This window comes from Oncorhynchus kisutch, linkage group LG22 (genome assembly GCF_002021735.2).
Source record: "Oncorhynchus kisutch isolate 150728-3 linkage group LG22, Okis_V2, whole genome shotgun sequence".
NCBI lineage: Eukaryota > Metazoa > Chordata > Actinopteri > Salmoniformes > Salmonidae > Oncorhynchus > Oncorhynchus kisutch.
This window is the reverse complement of record NC_034195.2, coordinates 18,159,444-18,175,731: the sequence shown is the minus strand read 5'-3', so window position 1 is coordinate 18,175,731 and position 16,288 is coordinate 18,159,444. Positions and strand designations below refer to the sequence as shown.

At 44.7% G+C, this 16,288-nt stretch overlaps 1 protein-coding gene across 11 annotated transcripts in view; it reads left to right on the top strand.

The window, feature by feature from the left end:
• The window catches only part of LOC109866918 (SRSF protein kinase 2), a 65,438-nt gene that overhangs the window by 13,608 nt on the left and 35,542 nt on the right, over positions 1–16,288 (top strand). Inside the window, exon 1 of one of the 11 annotated variants that reach the window (XM_031801233.1) lies at positions 6,890–7,887. The exons of 6 other annotated variants lie outside the window; for them this stretch is intronic. Coding sequence is in view for 4 of the 5 variants with exons in the window: in XM_031801236.1 (XP_031657096.1) it covers positions 7,850–7,887 (38 nt within the window). In the remaining variant the exon portion in view is untranslated. Of the gene's footprint in view, positions 1–6,889; positions 7,888–16,288 lie in introns of those variants that run through there. 4 more of the 11 variants (XM_031801236.1, XM_031801235.1, XM_031801244.1 and 1 more) reach the window with 4 other exon arrangements.

Here is a 16,288-nt window from a genome sequence, read left to right as displayed (position 1 = left end):
CCAGAGAGCTCTATCCCATCATCCAGTGAGATCCAGTAACTATGCTGTTGGTTGGGAACAGAGGCTTTGTGCAGGGCTTCCTCATTTCTAGTTCTACCAGTCCAAAACAAACACATAAATTGCTTGTTGTTGTTGTGCATTGTGTGTATAATAACCACGATACTTAGTCATAGCTAAATAGGGCATAGCTGCTGTGCCTTATAGCAAGCCATGAGAAGAAAATCAAGGTTCTTAAATGGTTCTTCCTCAGCTCTTAAGGTTCCTTGGAGAACTCTTGCCCGATAAAGGACCTTTGAGTTAAGTTTGGGGTTTTTGACGAGGGAGCTACGCTATGGAAGCCTGCAGATTTGTCCCTTTAATAGCGCAGAGCAAAGTGGCTGGTGTTGATTTTTCAAAGTGACTTTTTGGAGCTTTGAAAATGCTATTGTGTTATTTTAAATACGTTTTTTTTTTGTATTCAGATGATACCCAAGACCTTCATAAACACAACCAAATGATTATTTTACCGATAGCATATATGAAATTTATTTATTAGACTGTAAGAATGTTTGAGTCAAAATGACTGCGCATTGGCTCAAAGGGGGGGGTCCCTCGATTAACCAGAGTTGAACCAACACCACACCCATCATTGTCATATTTCCCAGCATGCTCTATTGCAGGTTCTTTTTTTTAGAATGGTTTGTTTCATATCTATGTTTTTGAATGTACATGAAGACATTAATTAATCTTATGCAACTCCAAAATATTTTTACAAAAATCGAAACTATGGCAATCTGTTATTTTGACTTATTTCACCCGTTACTGAAATGGTTGTTCCAGTTTGTATGTTTAAGGTAGTCTCATGTCTAAATCTTCCCAACCATGGCAGTCATTCAGAATGTAGGTTGTGGGTGAAGAAAGAAAAAGCTAAATCTTAGATATCCCAACTCTGGATTGATTCCAATAGGAATTACACATCTCTTAAAACAGATTTCCAAAATTAAAACCATGTGCAGCTGATTTGCTGGTGTTTTTTTTACAGTCTTTTATGTCCAACAATAAAAATCGAATCACAGGTCAGAGTGAGTGGTGGGAGAGGTCAAAGGCCGTCCTTCGTCCATCATTTAAACATACACCACTTAGCTAATGAGACTGCACACTGTCCCCGGCCCCCGTCCCTCCCCACCTGCTTTGTGTGTGTGCCCGGTGCTGGGATTTGGGCATAGGCACACACACACAGTACTGCTGTCCCACAGTACTGCTGTCCCCTTGTGTGTTTCCTAGTGTAATGAGGCACAGTAAGCTGATAAAGTGCCAGCTGCTTACCTGTCCTGTCTCTGGGGAAACCAGGCGCATTCAACAGTGTTAAGGAACTAGGAAGATCTACTCTGTCTACTCAGTGTGTGTGTGTGTGTGTGTGTGTGTGTGTGTGTGTGTGTGTGTGTGTGTGTGTGTGTGTGTGTGTGTGTGTGTGTGTGTGTGTGTGTGTGTGTGTGTGTGTGTGTGTGTGTGTGTGTGTGTGTGTGTGGCTCTCTATCTGCTTACTGTGCCTCATTACACTAGGGATCACACTGTGGACAGCAGCACTATGTAGAGCTGGACTAATAACAGAAAATATCTCAGGCATTTAGTTGATATCTTTCATTAGGATAAGTAGCCTATACTAGAGAAATGTCAAGTTTGAAATCAGATACATTCGCTGATGTCAGTGATTGTTGATCATATACCGGCAAAGAAATACAATTTAAATGGGTTTCCAACTGATGGCTACAATCGTTTTTTACCCGGTAAGTTGACTGGGAACACTTGCTCTTTTACAGCAATGACCTGGGGAATAGTTACAGGGGAAGAATGAGCCCATTGGAAGTTGGGGATGATTAGGTCGCTATGATGAGAGTCAGATTGGGATTCATGCCAGGACACCAGGGTTAACACCCCTACTCTTACAAGTAGGGCCATGGGATCTTTAGCGACCACAGAGAGTCAGGAAACCCATTTAATGGGCCATCTGAAAGACGGGACCCTACACAGGGCAATGTCCCCCAGTCATGGTGCTGGGGCATTGGGATAATATTAAAAAATTAAAAAATTAAAATAAAAAAATTGACCAGAGGAAAGAGTGCCTCCTACAGGCCCTTCAATATTATCTGGTCTCCCATCTAGGGTGTGACCAGGACCAACCCTGCTTAGCTTCAGGAGTGGCATGCAGGGTGGTATGCTGCTGGCTGTCAAACTAGTGGTAGGAGTCGATTAAAGAATAATAGTCAAAACAACTGTGGTGCACATTCATGTTATGAAGTTAGCTTTCAATCTATCGTTATCGCATCAGTTCAGACAATTTATGGCAATATGGATTTTTGTCGATATCACCCAGGTTTAGCACTGTGTGTGTGTGTGTTTTTTTTCTAACAGTGGTGGCAAAGGTAGGGGGAGGGCTGGTGGTTGCTCTCTGCTCCGGGGGGAGTATGACCCCCATGAGAGTATTTCTGTGGAATGAATGTGAGAAGGCCACGTCTGGTGACCATTTTTATGTCTCTGCGTGCAATTTGAAGGAAGCTGAAGGTCGTTTCGCTGGTTCGCAACTTCAAACTGCACGCAGAGACACATACATGGTGTCCACGAGTTCATCTGACTCTGGGGAAGTAGAAAAAGGGGCTTCATTGCACAGATCGAAGAGAGCCACGAGCGCACAGCCACCGCTTGCTCCTCGTCATCACCCTACAGTGCAGTGGCGTACGTGTAACGACGTTCGTCTGTAGAAGGAGATGCGGACCAAAGTGCAGCGTGGTGGTTACTCATGTTCTTTAATGTAAAAATGAACGATACATGAAATAACTTAAATCAACAAACGGAACGTGAAAGGCTGTATAGGTTATCTTGTGACAACAATCACCCACAAACACACAGTGAAACCCAGGCTACCTAAATATGGTTCCCAATCAGAGACAACGATAATCACCTGAGTCTGATTGAGAACCGCCTCAGGCAGCCATAGACTTTCCTAGACAACCCTACTCAACCACAATCCCAATACCTACTAAAACCCCAATACAAAAACACACCACAAAATAAACCCATGTCACACCCTGGCCTGACCAAAGATATAAAGAAAACACAAAATACTAAGACCAAGGCGTGACAGAACCCCCCCCCCAAGGTGCGGACTCCCGGCCGCACACCTAAACCCATAGGGGAGGGTCCGGGTGGGTGTCTGTCCACGGTGGCGGCTCCGGCTCGGGACGTGGACCCCACTCCAACCAAGTCTTAGTCCCCCTGTAACGCGTCCTTTGATTGGCGACCCTCACCGCCGACCTTGGCCTAATAACCCTCACCAAGGACCCCACTGGACTGAGGGACAGCTCGGGACTGAGGTGGAAGCTCGGGACTGAGGGGAAGCTCGGGACTGAGGGGAAGCTCGGGACTGAGGGGAAGCTCGGGACTGAGGGGAAGCTCGGGACTGAGGGGTAGCTCGGGACTGAGGGGTAGCTCGGGACTGAGGGGTAGCTCAGCACTGAGGGGAAGCCCAGTACTGAGAGGAAGCCCAGTACTGAGAGGAAGCCCAGTACTGAGAGGAAGCCCAGTACTGAGAGGAAGCCCAGTACTGAGAGGAAGCTCAGGTAGGTAGTAGGCTTTCCTAGACAACCCTACTCAACCACAATCCTAATACCTACTAAAACCCCAATACAAAAACACACCACAAAATAAACCCATGTCACACCCTGGCCTGACCAAATAAAGAAAGAAAACACAAAATACTAAGACCAAGGCGTGACAGTACGTCAGTATATTTCAGATGGTGTCAACATCATTTACTTTTCATGCAATGTTAGAGTAGAACGACTTTATTATTTTTTAAGTCACCGGAAGTGACTTTCTCACAGTCGTTCAACAACAAAAAGTAAATAATAAATAATCTTGTTTTGGAGTGGCGGTAACGATTAAGCAGCGCTCAAGGAATATAGGGGTAACTGGTGTGTGTGTGTGAGTGAAAGGCATGTTGTTTGTTAGGAGTACATGGATGTGAAGGCGCCTCTATATGGAGTTCTATAAGGATGACTGAAATTGACCCACTCTAGGCCAGACCTGGGCTGTCTTCAGTCTGTCAATCAACCTGTCTAATCATGCTAACATACACCCCGCCAGACATCAGCACGTAGTAAGGCATGCTAGGGCACATAGTCCTTCACAGAGAGGCATGTAGGGTTTCCTAGGGAATATAGTCAATTACAGATCCCCAGATCTGCTCAAGTTCTCTTTAAAAGGACGAGTTGTTGGTGATGTTATGCACTTGGACACAGTCCTGTTTGTGTGCCTGCATGCCCACAGTATGTGCTTGCAATTTCAATTTAAGGGCTTTATTGGCATGGGAAACATATGTTAACACTGCCAAAGCAAGTGAAGTAGATATTAAACAATAAAAAAGAAACAATAAACATTACATTAAAGTTCCAAAAGAATAAAGACATTTCGAATGTCATATTATGTGCAAATAATTCATGTACAAAAGGGAAAATAAATAAACATACATATAGGTTGTATTTACAATGGTGTTTGTTCTTCACTGGTTGCCCTTTTCTTGTGGCAACAGGTCACACATCTTGCTGCTGTGATGGCACACTGGTAATTCACCCAGTAGATATGGGAGTTTATCCAAATGTGCTTTTTTCCCCCGAATTCTTTGTGGGTCTGTGTAATCTGAGGGAAATATGTGTCGCTAATATGGTCATACATTGGACAGGAGGTTAGGAAATGCAGCTCAGTTTCCACCTCATTTTGTGGGCAGTGTGTACATAGTCTGTCTCCTCTTGAGACCCAGGTCTGCCTACGCCAGCCTTTCTCAATAGCAAGGCTATGCTCACTGAGTCTGTACATAGTCAAAGCTTTCCTTAAGTTTGGGTCAGTCACTGTGGTCAGTCATTTTATTTTTTTTTTTAATGATGTACACAGAGGATATTTTTGCAGAATTCTCAATTTTGTTGTTTGTCCTATTTTGTGAATTCTTGGTTGGTGAGCGGACCCCAGACCTCACAACCATGAAGGGCAATGGGTTCTATAACTGATATGTATTTTTGCCAGATCCTAATTGATATGTCTAATTTCATGTTCCTTTTGATGTCATATAAGGCCCTTCTTGCCTTGTCTCTCAGATCGTTCACAGCTTTGTGGAAGTTGCCTGTGGCTCTGATGTTTAGGCTGATGTATGTATAGTTTTTTGTGTGCTCTAGGGCAACAGTGTAAATATGGAATTTTATATTTGTGGTCCTGGCAACGGGACCTTTCTTAGACACCATTTTTTTGTCTTTGAGATTTACTGTCAGGGCCCAGGATCTGACAGAATCTGTGCAGAAGATCTAGGTGCTCTTGTAGGCCACCATTGGTTGGGGACAGAAGCCCCAGATCATCAACAAACAGTAGACATTTGACTTCAGATGTGTAGGGTGAGGCCGGGTGCTGCAGACTGTTCTAGTGAAGAGGTTGGGGCTTAAGCTGCATCCCTGTCTCACCCCATGGCCCTGTGGAAATACTTTTTTGTTTGTTTCCAATTTTACTCTCTGTGTCTCTCTCTACTTCTCCCCATCTCTCTCTATCCCATCTCTCTCTCTCTTTCTTTCTTTCTCTATCTATCCATCTATCCATCTATCCATCTCTCCCTCTCTCCCTCTCCACCAGGCAGTGAGAGAAGTAGGCCGTTTAAAGATAGCTCCCGGCAGCCTCAATACTGGCTCCCAAAATACCACTGCTAGTGAGACTGATGTCCTCTCAGCTCCCCCTCTCTTATAGCCAAGAGACTGGTCCTATTTCTCTCATCCTTCTTTTTCTCATCCCCGCTTTTCGCCACAGCTCCACCTAGAGCTTCAGTCCCTCTGAAAGACATGCAGAAAGGACATCCCAAATCTGTGTGTGTGTGTGCGTGTGCACGTGCACATACTTTACTGAAGTGGGAATGTGTTTACGTGACTGATGTGTGAGGAGGCAGTCTTTAAAATGGGTGACAGGTCTTTAGTCTCAGTTCTTAGCCTCCTCTATGGAATTATGACATCATGATTGTTTAGTGTGGGGGGGGCTCTACTAGTAATACAGTGCGATGCTCAGCTATCAGGGTGCATGGTGACCTAGACTAGTGGTACCTCCCCCTCCCCCATTGGCCCACAGCCACAGAGAATGAGGACAATTGGACGGGTCACTCTCTTGTGTGCTTCATGTACTCCTTGTGATTTAGACTGTGCTGTGTTATACATGTGTTGTATTCTGTTTGCCGATTTATGGAGAGATCTGTGTGTGTGTGTGATTCTTATCTGAGCTTGTTTAATCCCACACTCACAGAGCCCCCAGATATGGATCACATGTGGATTTTCCCATGAAGTCATCCGACCACCACAGAATGCTATCCTAGCTCCTGTGCTAATGCTAGAAACGCTGTTTCTCCCAGGGCTAAAATACACTGGAACGCCTATGTCCTTTCTCTGCAGCCTATGTTTCATGTGCTGTAAAGTACATGTGCATTATGCAATGGTTCTGCCTGACCCAAATGTTTTCGTAAATCTTGAATACATTGGGCATGGAATGCATTCAGCAGCGTGAGTGCGTGCCGTGGGTGTGCGTTTGTACAGACAGTACAGACTCTTACCCGCGCAATTCCATTCCAAACGGAGGTTGATTAGTCGGTAACAGCAACCTCAGAATCCCCCCCCCACCACACAGACAGACAGACAGACACACAGATACACTGATATTTAGGTCAAATTGAGGAAAGAGAGAGGAAGAGAGAGAGAGAGAGAGATGGGGGGAGGACAGTAGAGAGAGCCCCCCCCATCATGACACACCCTCTGGCTACCTCTCTATGTGTTGTTCACTCATGGAGAAATAGACCCATCTGCTGGAGAGAGTGGAGGGAATGTAGAAAGAAAAGAGAACACAAGCACACATTACAACCGTAGAGGCAGAAAAGACAGTGCTGGAAATGAATTGAAAGAAAAAGAGAGAAACGAGGACGGGGAGAAGAGAAGGATGGAAGATAGCGAGGGGGGGAGTCAGATCTGTGCGGCGTTGCCCCGAGATACAGGATGTCGTAATAAGGCAGGGGGAATGGAGGGAGGGAGAGAGGGAAGGAGCGAGGGCCGGACCACACTGGGAGAGGGGGAGGAAAGATGGCCTCAAGGAGAAGTGGTTTCGTTTTCCGGTCGGTCCCAGCCCTCCCAACCCCCTCTCTCTGTGAGGCAGTGGTTTGTTCCAGCTCGCTCTGGGCTCTGTTGTTGTGCAGAGCTGCAGAAGGCCTGCTAGAGCCAGCTACTGCTGTTACACAGAGAGAGAGAGAGAGAGAGAGAGAGACACAAAGAGAGACAGAGAGAGACCGAGAAAGAGAGAGAGACAGAGACAAGGAGGAGGAGAGAGACAGACACACCGGATTGAGACTGGGAGCGTGTGTGTTCATTTCATCACCCATTTAAGAACCAAGCAAGGAAGACAGAGGACGGCAGGAAGGAGATTGAAAAAACAGCAGCCTCTGAAAAAGCGAAAGTGAGAGGTAAAGGAAGGGAGGAAGGAAGCGGGGGTCTGAGGAGGGGTGTCTGACATTGCTCGTCTCGCTTGACAGGCAGCAAGATTTCTGCTTAGCCAGCCCACATCTGCTTTTTTTTCCTTTTCCTCTTTCTTGGAGCGTTGTCCTCCATCCTTTCCTTTCCTCTGAGCAAGAGGGAAAGAGAGCGTGAGAGAGAGAGAGGAGGAGGGGAGGCAGCCCCCCCCCCTTACACAGACACACAGCACAGAACGAAAGGAGAGAGGACGAAGCAGAGGAAACAGAGAGCCCGTTTTGTCGTTCCTTGCCGTCTCTGTCGTCCCTCGGCGAGCGAGCGGCTAACAGGCACCGCTCATGTCCGTGAACTCTGAGAAATCCTCGTCCCCCGAAAGGTAACATGTCTCAACGCCTTCCCCACCCCCCACCCTCCCTCCGTCTGTCTGTCTGTCTGTCTCTCTGTTTGTCTGTCTCTATGCCATGCATTCTGTCTGGCCGACTGTCATTCCGTCTTCTCCTCCTCCAGAATCACCCCATATCCTCCCCCTCTTCCCCTTCCCTCCTTCCCTCCCACCCTCCTTTCCTCTCCCTCTCTATCCCGTCTGTCTCCTCATCCATCCGTCTATCTGTCCAACCCGAGCCGGTTGTCGTCCAACGTTGTTTGTAGAGGGTGCAGTGTGCTGACACACAGAGGAGGAAAAAAGGCACAGTGGTCCACTGCTGCATGCTGCTGTAGCTTTTCACACAGCCAGTCGGACGACACCAGCCACCCTGTCAAATTCTGTCTGTCTGTCTGTCTGTCTGCATGGCGCTGGCTGCTCCACAGCAGAGTGCCTGTCAAGATGTCAACAATAGCACAGCCACCAGCCCATCTCAGCAGGACAAAACCATCGGACGTCAGTCACCCAGCAGCACACCTCAAAACACGTAGAGAACGATAGAGAGAGAGAGACAAACATCCAAAAACAATTGCAGTTCCCCTGACGACCAGAGAGTTTGTAATGTTGTAAGAACGATTGCGTACTATATATTTTAGCATAACAACACAATCTCACTGCACAACAATCACACAACCATGACATAAACGGGTACGCTACAACAAATCAATAGACTATAACACAAAGTTGCAACCAACATCACAAGCGAATAAGAGATATCCCAACACAACAGAGCAACTGCAAATGAAACCAACACATCACAACATTAAACCAACACATTGCAACGCAACATCACAAACCAACATCACAAACCAACAGACATCACAACATCAAATCAAGATGTCAAATCAACACATTACAACATCACAAACCAACATCACAATCCAACAGACATCACAACATCAAACCAACACAAACCAAGATGTCAAATCAACACATTACAACATTACAAACCAACATCAAACTAACCAAAACAACATGATATTACACATCCCATCAAAGCATGCCGAAATGGGTCTGGTTCCGGACTAAAACACAGGACGGAAGATATGTCCAGAACACAACATTATATAAATCTAGAATATGCGTTCTGTGAGCGGTGAGGGGTGAGCCATGAGGTGAGGCCAGGCATCTGACTCAGTCATCACTGATGCCATGCCAAGTGTGAACGGGCAGAGCCGACACGGCCGCCAAGAGGGCTCTGCAGCGCCATTCCTCAGACTGGCACACACATACACACGCTCATCTACTGTGGAGTGGGCACACAGACTGACAGGAGTGAATGGGCACAGATATAGAGGATTTGGTGATTTGGCAGTGAATGGGGGTTGTGTTGGTGATAGAGAGAGAAGTAAGACTCTAGCTGGACACTGAGAAAAAGTAGATAGGAGTGATTGTGCAGACACAGACACAGACACAGTCACAAAAACACTCGAAGACTATAGAATGGAAACATACGGCTATTGATAGACAGACAGACCCTGGTAGAGTGAAGATGATGTCTGGGCACACACACACAGAATACCTCTAGATCCTGGAGGGGCAAAGTGACTTGTCTGGTAATCCCGACTCAGGATCGACAGGATAGACAATATATTATGGCTGGATGGCCTGGGATACCATTAATGCGTGCATGTCTAATAGGACCGGGATGATACCAGTATCGCAATATTTGTTAATATCATGGCAAGGAAACTTCTTTAGGAAAACAGCCCTAATGTTGGAAACAAACACCAATATGTTGTCATCCAGAGTCTAATTTGTTCATTTTCCAAGCTGTAGCACACACTATGTTTACCTACAGTTTTTTAATAAATGACCAAAGAGTTTGTTTGGCTTTGTGTTTGAATTTTTCACACTTGCGATACTGGTATTGTCACAGCCCTAATGTCTAATACCTCTATTGGACATCTGCACTATGAATACATTACAGCTAATGAGCAAGTGGGTGGGATTGTATCTGGACAGCAGAGGATGATGATGATGAGAACATCAAAGATTAGCTGAAAATGGTTGTCATGAATATGTTATCATGGTTTCACGTGAGTAGTATCAATACCAACATATGAGTAGTATCAATACCAACATATGAGTAGTATCAATACCAACATATGAGTAGTATCAATACCAACGTATGAGTAGTATCAATACCAACATATGAGTAGTATCAATACTAACATATGAGTAGTATCAATACCAACGTATGAGTAGTATCAATACCAACATATGAGTAGTATCAATACCAACATATGAGTAGTATCAATACCAACGTATGAGTAGTATCAATACCAACATATGAGTAGTATCAAACTAACATATGAGTAGTATCAATACCAACGTATGAGTAGTATCAATGCCAACATATGAGTAGTATCAATACCAACATATAATAAGTATCAATACCAACACATGGGAGTAGTATCAATGCTAACACATGGGAGTAGTAGCAATGCCAACATATGAGTAGTATCAATGCTAACATATGAGTAGTATCAATGCTAACATATGAGTAGTATCAATGCCAACATATGAGACGTATCAATGCCAACATAGGAGTAGTAGCAATGCCAACATATGAGTAGTATCAATGCTAACATATGAGTAGTATCAATGCCAGCATATGAGTAGTATCAATACCAACGTATGAATAGTATCAATGCCAACATATGAGTGGTATTAATGCCAACACATATGAATAGTATCAATGCCAACACATATGAGTAGTATCAATGCCAACATATGAGTAGTATCAATACCAACATGTGAGTAGTATCAATACCAACATATGAGTAGTATCAATACTAACATATGAGTAGTAGCAATGCCAACACATATGAATAGTATCAATACCAACATATGAGTAGTATCAATTCCAACATATGAGTAGCATCAATACTAACATATGAGTAGTATCAATACCAACATATGAGTAGTATCAATACCAACACATATTAGTAGTATCAATACTAACATATGTGTAGTATCAATACCAACATATGAGTAGTATCAATACCAACATATGAGTAGTATCAATGCCAACATATGAGTAGTATCGATACCAACATATGCGTAGTATCAATACCAACATATGAGTAGTATCAATGCCAACATATGAGTAGTATCAATACCAACACATATTAGTAGTATCAATACTAACATATGAGTAGTATCAATTCCAACATATGAGTAGTGTAAATACTAACATATGAGTAGTATCAATTCCAACATATGACTAGTATCAATTCCAACATATGAGTAGTATCAATGCCAACACATATGAGCAGTATCAATACCAACACATGAGTAGTATCAATACCAACATATGTGAATAGCCTATATTCAAGCATGTCAGGGCTGATATACAGTATGAGAAGGCATACAGAATGTTTTGGCCTTTGTCATAAGATAGCCCTCAATGCCTATGGTTTAGGCCCATCGGTGTCTGTGGGATATATGAGTAGTGGCATTTAATACGAGTTGATATATGAAAAGGCTTATATTATGCCTAACTGCTTTATCAGAGACATACAATACAGAATGAGTATCTATGCTAATATACTTGCCACATACAGTTTACAAGTGTATTATGGCTAATATGTGAGAAGGTTTGTATTGGCTAATGTATTTGCATAAGAGGGGAGATTATTTAAAGTGCATCAGCAATAGGCTTGTTCATTATTTGTCTGTGTTCTATTTCATCTCACCTGAGAGCAAGTGGAAATGCTTTATCTTGATTATATCTGTGTCAAATCACTATATTGCTGTGTTTGGGGTATCAGTGCTATATTTTTACAGTACCATCTGGACCTGAGGCACCGCACACACAGGTACACACATGTATGTACACGTGCACACACGCTCGCACACTCGCTCAGTTTGGTTGAGCTGAAAGGTGTTAGCCAATAATGAGTTGAGCTGACTCGCTGAGACGCCGGCAGCGCTAGCAGCCTATCTTCTTCTGTTTGAATTAGGATGGGGGGATAGATAGAGGGGGGGGTGGAGGGGGGGATGGATGGATGGAAGAAGTGGGGCAGGAGCAAAGCTGCGAGCATAACGCTGCTCTGTCTCTGACACGTTTTGTTTTAAGCAGCAGGCAGATTGACGAGGACTGTTGTGTAAGATTGCACTCGAGGCATGGCGGGTGGGAGGTCGACGTTACAATCAACTGATTCTGGGTCAGATCATTTCTTTCATCCTTACTGCTTATGATTAGTACGGTGAACAGATAATCTGACATTAGATCTGTGGTTAGGGGGAACTACTACTGCACCTGGAGCCATGCCAGGGATGGATGATGGATGCAGCTGGGAAGGGAGGGATTGTGGGAGGTCGGGGGAGGGGTGTGTGTTTTGACATCAGAGTTTCCGTATGTGGTTGTGCTGTTTGGTTGCAGTCTTTGTTGTATAAAATTGTGTTGTTTTAGTTCACACCTGAGCTGGGGTGTTGGCTGGTATGCTGTTCTACATGGATGGTGTTTGTCTGGACTGCAGTGCTTGGTTTGTTCTGTGCTTGTCATATGGAGAGAAGAAGGGGTGGCAAGAGAAATAAAGGGAAGGAGACAGAGAGAGAGAGAAAGCGAAAGAGACAGAGAAGTGGAAAGGGAGATACTGTCGAGATCTGTCTGTCATTAGTGCCGTGGGTAACCTCATGGTGTTGGGCTGCTGGAGACTGACACACCTGCAGCCTCTGTGAAAGGTTGTGTCAGCTACTAGGCTTGCAGGGTGCACAGTGCATCCGGAAAGTATTCCACTTCACTTTATCCACATTTTGTTGCGTTACAACACAATACTCCATAATGACAAAGCGAAAACAGGTTTTTAGACATTTTTACAATTTTTTATTTTTTTAAACGAAATCAGAAACACCTTATTTACATAAGTATTCAGACCCCCCGAAATTGAGCTCCGGTGCGTCTTGTTTCCATTGATCATCCTTGAGATGTTTCTACAACTTGATTTGAGTCCACCTGTGGTAAATGTAATTGATTGGACATGATTTGGAAAGGCACACATCTGTCTATAGAAGGTCCAACAGTTCACAGTGCATGTCAGAGCAAAAACAAAGCTCCGAGACCAGATTGTGTTGAGGCACCAATCTGGGGAAAAACATGTCTGCAGCATTGAACATAGTGGCCTCCATCATTCTTAAATGGAAGAAGTGGGAGAACCTTCCAGAAGGACAACCATCTCTGCAGCACTCCACCAATAAGGCCTTTATGGTAGAGTGGCCAGATGGAAGCCACTCCTCAGTAAAAGGCACATGACAGCTCGCTTGGAGTTTGCCAAAAGGCACCTACAGGACTCAGACCATGATAAACAATGTTCTCTGGTCTGATGAAACCAAGATTGAACTCTTTGGCCTGAATGCCAAGTGTCACGTCTGGAAGAAACCTTGCACAATCCCAATGGTGAAGCGTGGTGGTGGTAGCGTCATGCTGTGGGGTAGTTTTCAGCGACAGGGACTGGGAGACTAGTCAGGATCAAGGGAAAGCTGAACGGAGCAAAGTACAGAGAGATTCTTGATGAAAACCTGCCCCAGAGCGCTCAGGACCTCAGACTGGGGTGAAGGTGCACCTTCCATCAGGACATCGAACTTGAGCACAAAGCAAAGACAATGCAGGAGTGGCTTCAGGACAAGTCTCTGAATGTCCTTGAGTGGCCCAGCCAGAGCCCGGACTTGAACCCGATCCAACATCTCTGGAGAGACCTGAAAATAGCTGTGCAGCGACGCTCTCCATCCTGCCTGACAGAGCTTGAGAGGATCTGCAGAGAAGAATGGGAGAAACTCCCCAAATACAGGTGTGCCAAGCTTGTAGCGTCATACCCAAGAAGTTTCGAGGCTTTAGTCGCTGCTAAAGGTGCTTCAACAAAGTACTGAGAAGGGTCTGATTACTTATGTAAATGTGATATTACAGCTTTTTTATTTAATAATATTGCAAAAAATTCTAAAAACTTAATTTTGCATTGGCATTATGGGGTATTGTGTGTAGATGAGGAGAAAAGTAAACATTTAATTGTCCCAGCGTCGTCCGGGTTTGTCGGGGTAGGCCGTCATTGTAAATAAGAATTAGTTCTTAACTGACTTGCCTAGTTAAATAAATGTTGAATAAAAAACGTTTTAGAATAAAGCTGTAATGTAACAAAATGTGGAAAAAGTCAAGGGGTCTGAATACTTTCCGAATGCACTGTACCTCTCCGTGTGTCACATTATCGTGCAGTGGCACCTTGATTTGAACGAGTGTGTGTTTTGCAGCATGGGGGTGTAACCTCTGCATATATGTATATGAATGATGTTTGCAACCATATGAATGAGACTGGTAACTCTCTCTTCAACTGTGTGTAGTGTTTGTGTAATGTGTGAATTTGTTTTCTATGCGATGTGTGTATTTCTGTGAGATCTCTGTGTGCGTGTGTGTGTGTGTGCGTGTGCGTGCATGTGTGTGTGTGCTCCATGGTCCTCAGGTAAGATCGGATGACTCACTGTTTTTACTGTGATTACTGGAGCTGCCACTCTGAGATGGAGAGAGAACGGAGGAGGAGAGATAGAAAGGGAGGAGGGGAATTGAGCGTTTGGATAGAGAGAAGGATGAGAAACAGAGGGAGATGGAGGAGAGATAGAAAGGGAAGAGGGGAATTAAGCGTTTGGATAGAGAGAAGGATGAGAAACAGAGGGAGATGGAGGAGAGATAGAAAGGGAGGAGGGGAATTGAGTGTTTGGATAGAGAGAAGGATGAGAAACAGAGGGAGATGGAGGAGAGATAGAAAGGGAGGAGGGGAATTAAGTGTTTGGATAGAGAGAAGGATGAGAAACAGAGGGAGATGGAGGAGAGATAGAAAGGGAAGAGGGGAATTGAGCGTTTGGATAGAGAGAAGGATGAGAAACAGAGGGAGATGGAGGCTAGAAAGGCACCACACAAAGAGACCCCCAGTGAAGGACAGAACGGTGTCAGCTCCTCCCACCTTCACACGCAGCGTCTGTTTGAATGAACAGACAGTGAATTGATTTGAAGGAACCGGGTCATCAAAAAAACACAGACCTAGGCCACGTCCCATTGGTGCTCCTTTCCCCAATCGCCACTGATCTGACACAAGTCGATAGCCAGTGAAGGTCAGACACAGACAGAAACCGAGACAAAGGGCACGTCCTAAGAATCTCAAACAGCCTTCTTCCCTCATCTCACGTCCCACTCAACCACTAATCTGAAAGTGAAAGGAGACAAGAAAAGGCTGCCGTAGTAGAGGATTGGACCACAGCCAGCCAGTCGAGAAAGCAGAGTCAGGCCAGCAGCAGTTACATCTGGAGCAGCCATGATCCCTCCCAGACAGACAGTCCATTCAATTCCCCCTTCATCTTCTGCATGCAGTGTGACCCACATCACATCCCTGCACCCAGGCTGGCTGCTTCGTAGATAACCGCAATAGCATAGCAGCTAATGAAGCGTGATATAGTGCTCGAGACTTGCAACGGCGCACGCCGGCCCCCCTTTTTCTTTCTCTCGCTCTCTGTGTCTGCAGCATGCCTCTCTTGGTTTCCTTCTCTTTCTCTTTGAGTCTGGCTAGTCGCCATCTCTCTGTTTCCATTCTCTTCATTTCTATTGTGTTTCCATTTCCCTCTCTAGCTAGCTTTATGTCCCAATATCTTTCTCTATATTCAATTTCTCTCTCTTATTCTCTCATCTCTCTCTGTGTCAGAAGGGTCAGTGGCAGACCAGACATGGCCCAACTGGCCTCTGTCTCTAGAAACAGGAGTGACTGTCCTTGTCTGTCAGCTAGTGCCAGTCTGCTTCCTCAAAGGGCTTGGGGAATTAGAAGGGCCGTAGAAGAAAAAAATATATTTTTGATTGAATCAAACAGGGCCTTGAGCAGAATGAACAAGACGCACCACACGACACCCCCGATGCGTGGTCATGTGATTCCGCTGTAGTCACCTGATCTACAGGATGAGTCAGAATCCATCTGGTTCAGGTGTCACACGCAGGTCGCTAGGGTTCAAGGGAGTCCAGGGTTAAAGGTTATGGTTGAGGGACAGAGGAGTTTTTCCATAGTCCGTCTGTTTGTGCTACCATTCTATCAATTTAAAGTTCATTTTAAGGGCTTTATTGGCGTGGGACACATGTTAACATTGCCAACGCAAGTGAAGTAGATAATAAACAAAAGTGAAATTAACAATAAAAATGTACTTCTTCTCTCACTGACAATATGCCTAGGTCTTCCATACACTGAATAATCAACTGAATAATCAACTGTTTAATCACATATTGTAGAAGCCATAATTGTTGAAACTATATTTGGGCATCTGTCTTGAGTACCAGCAATTTACTATCATTATAGCGGTCTGGTATTGTGATCATCCAGACTTT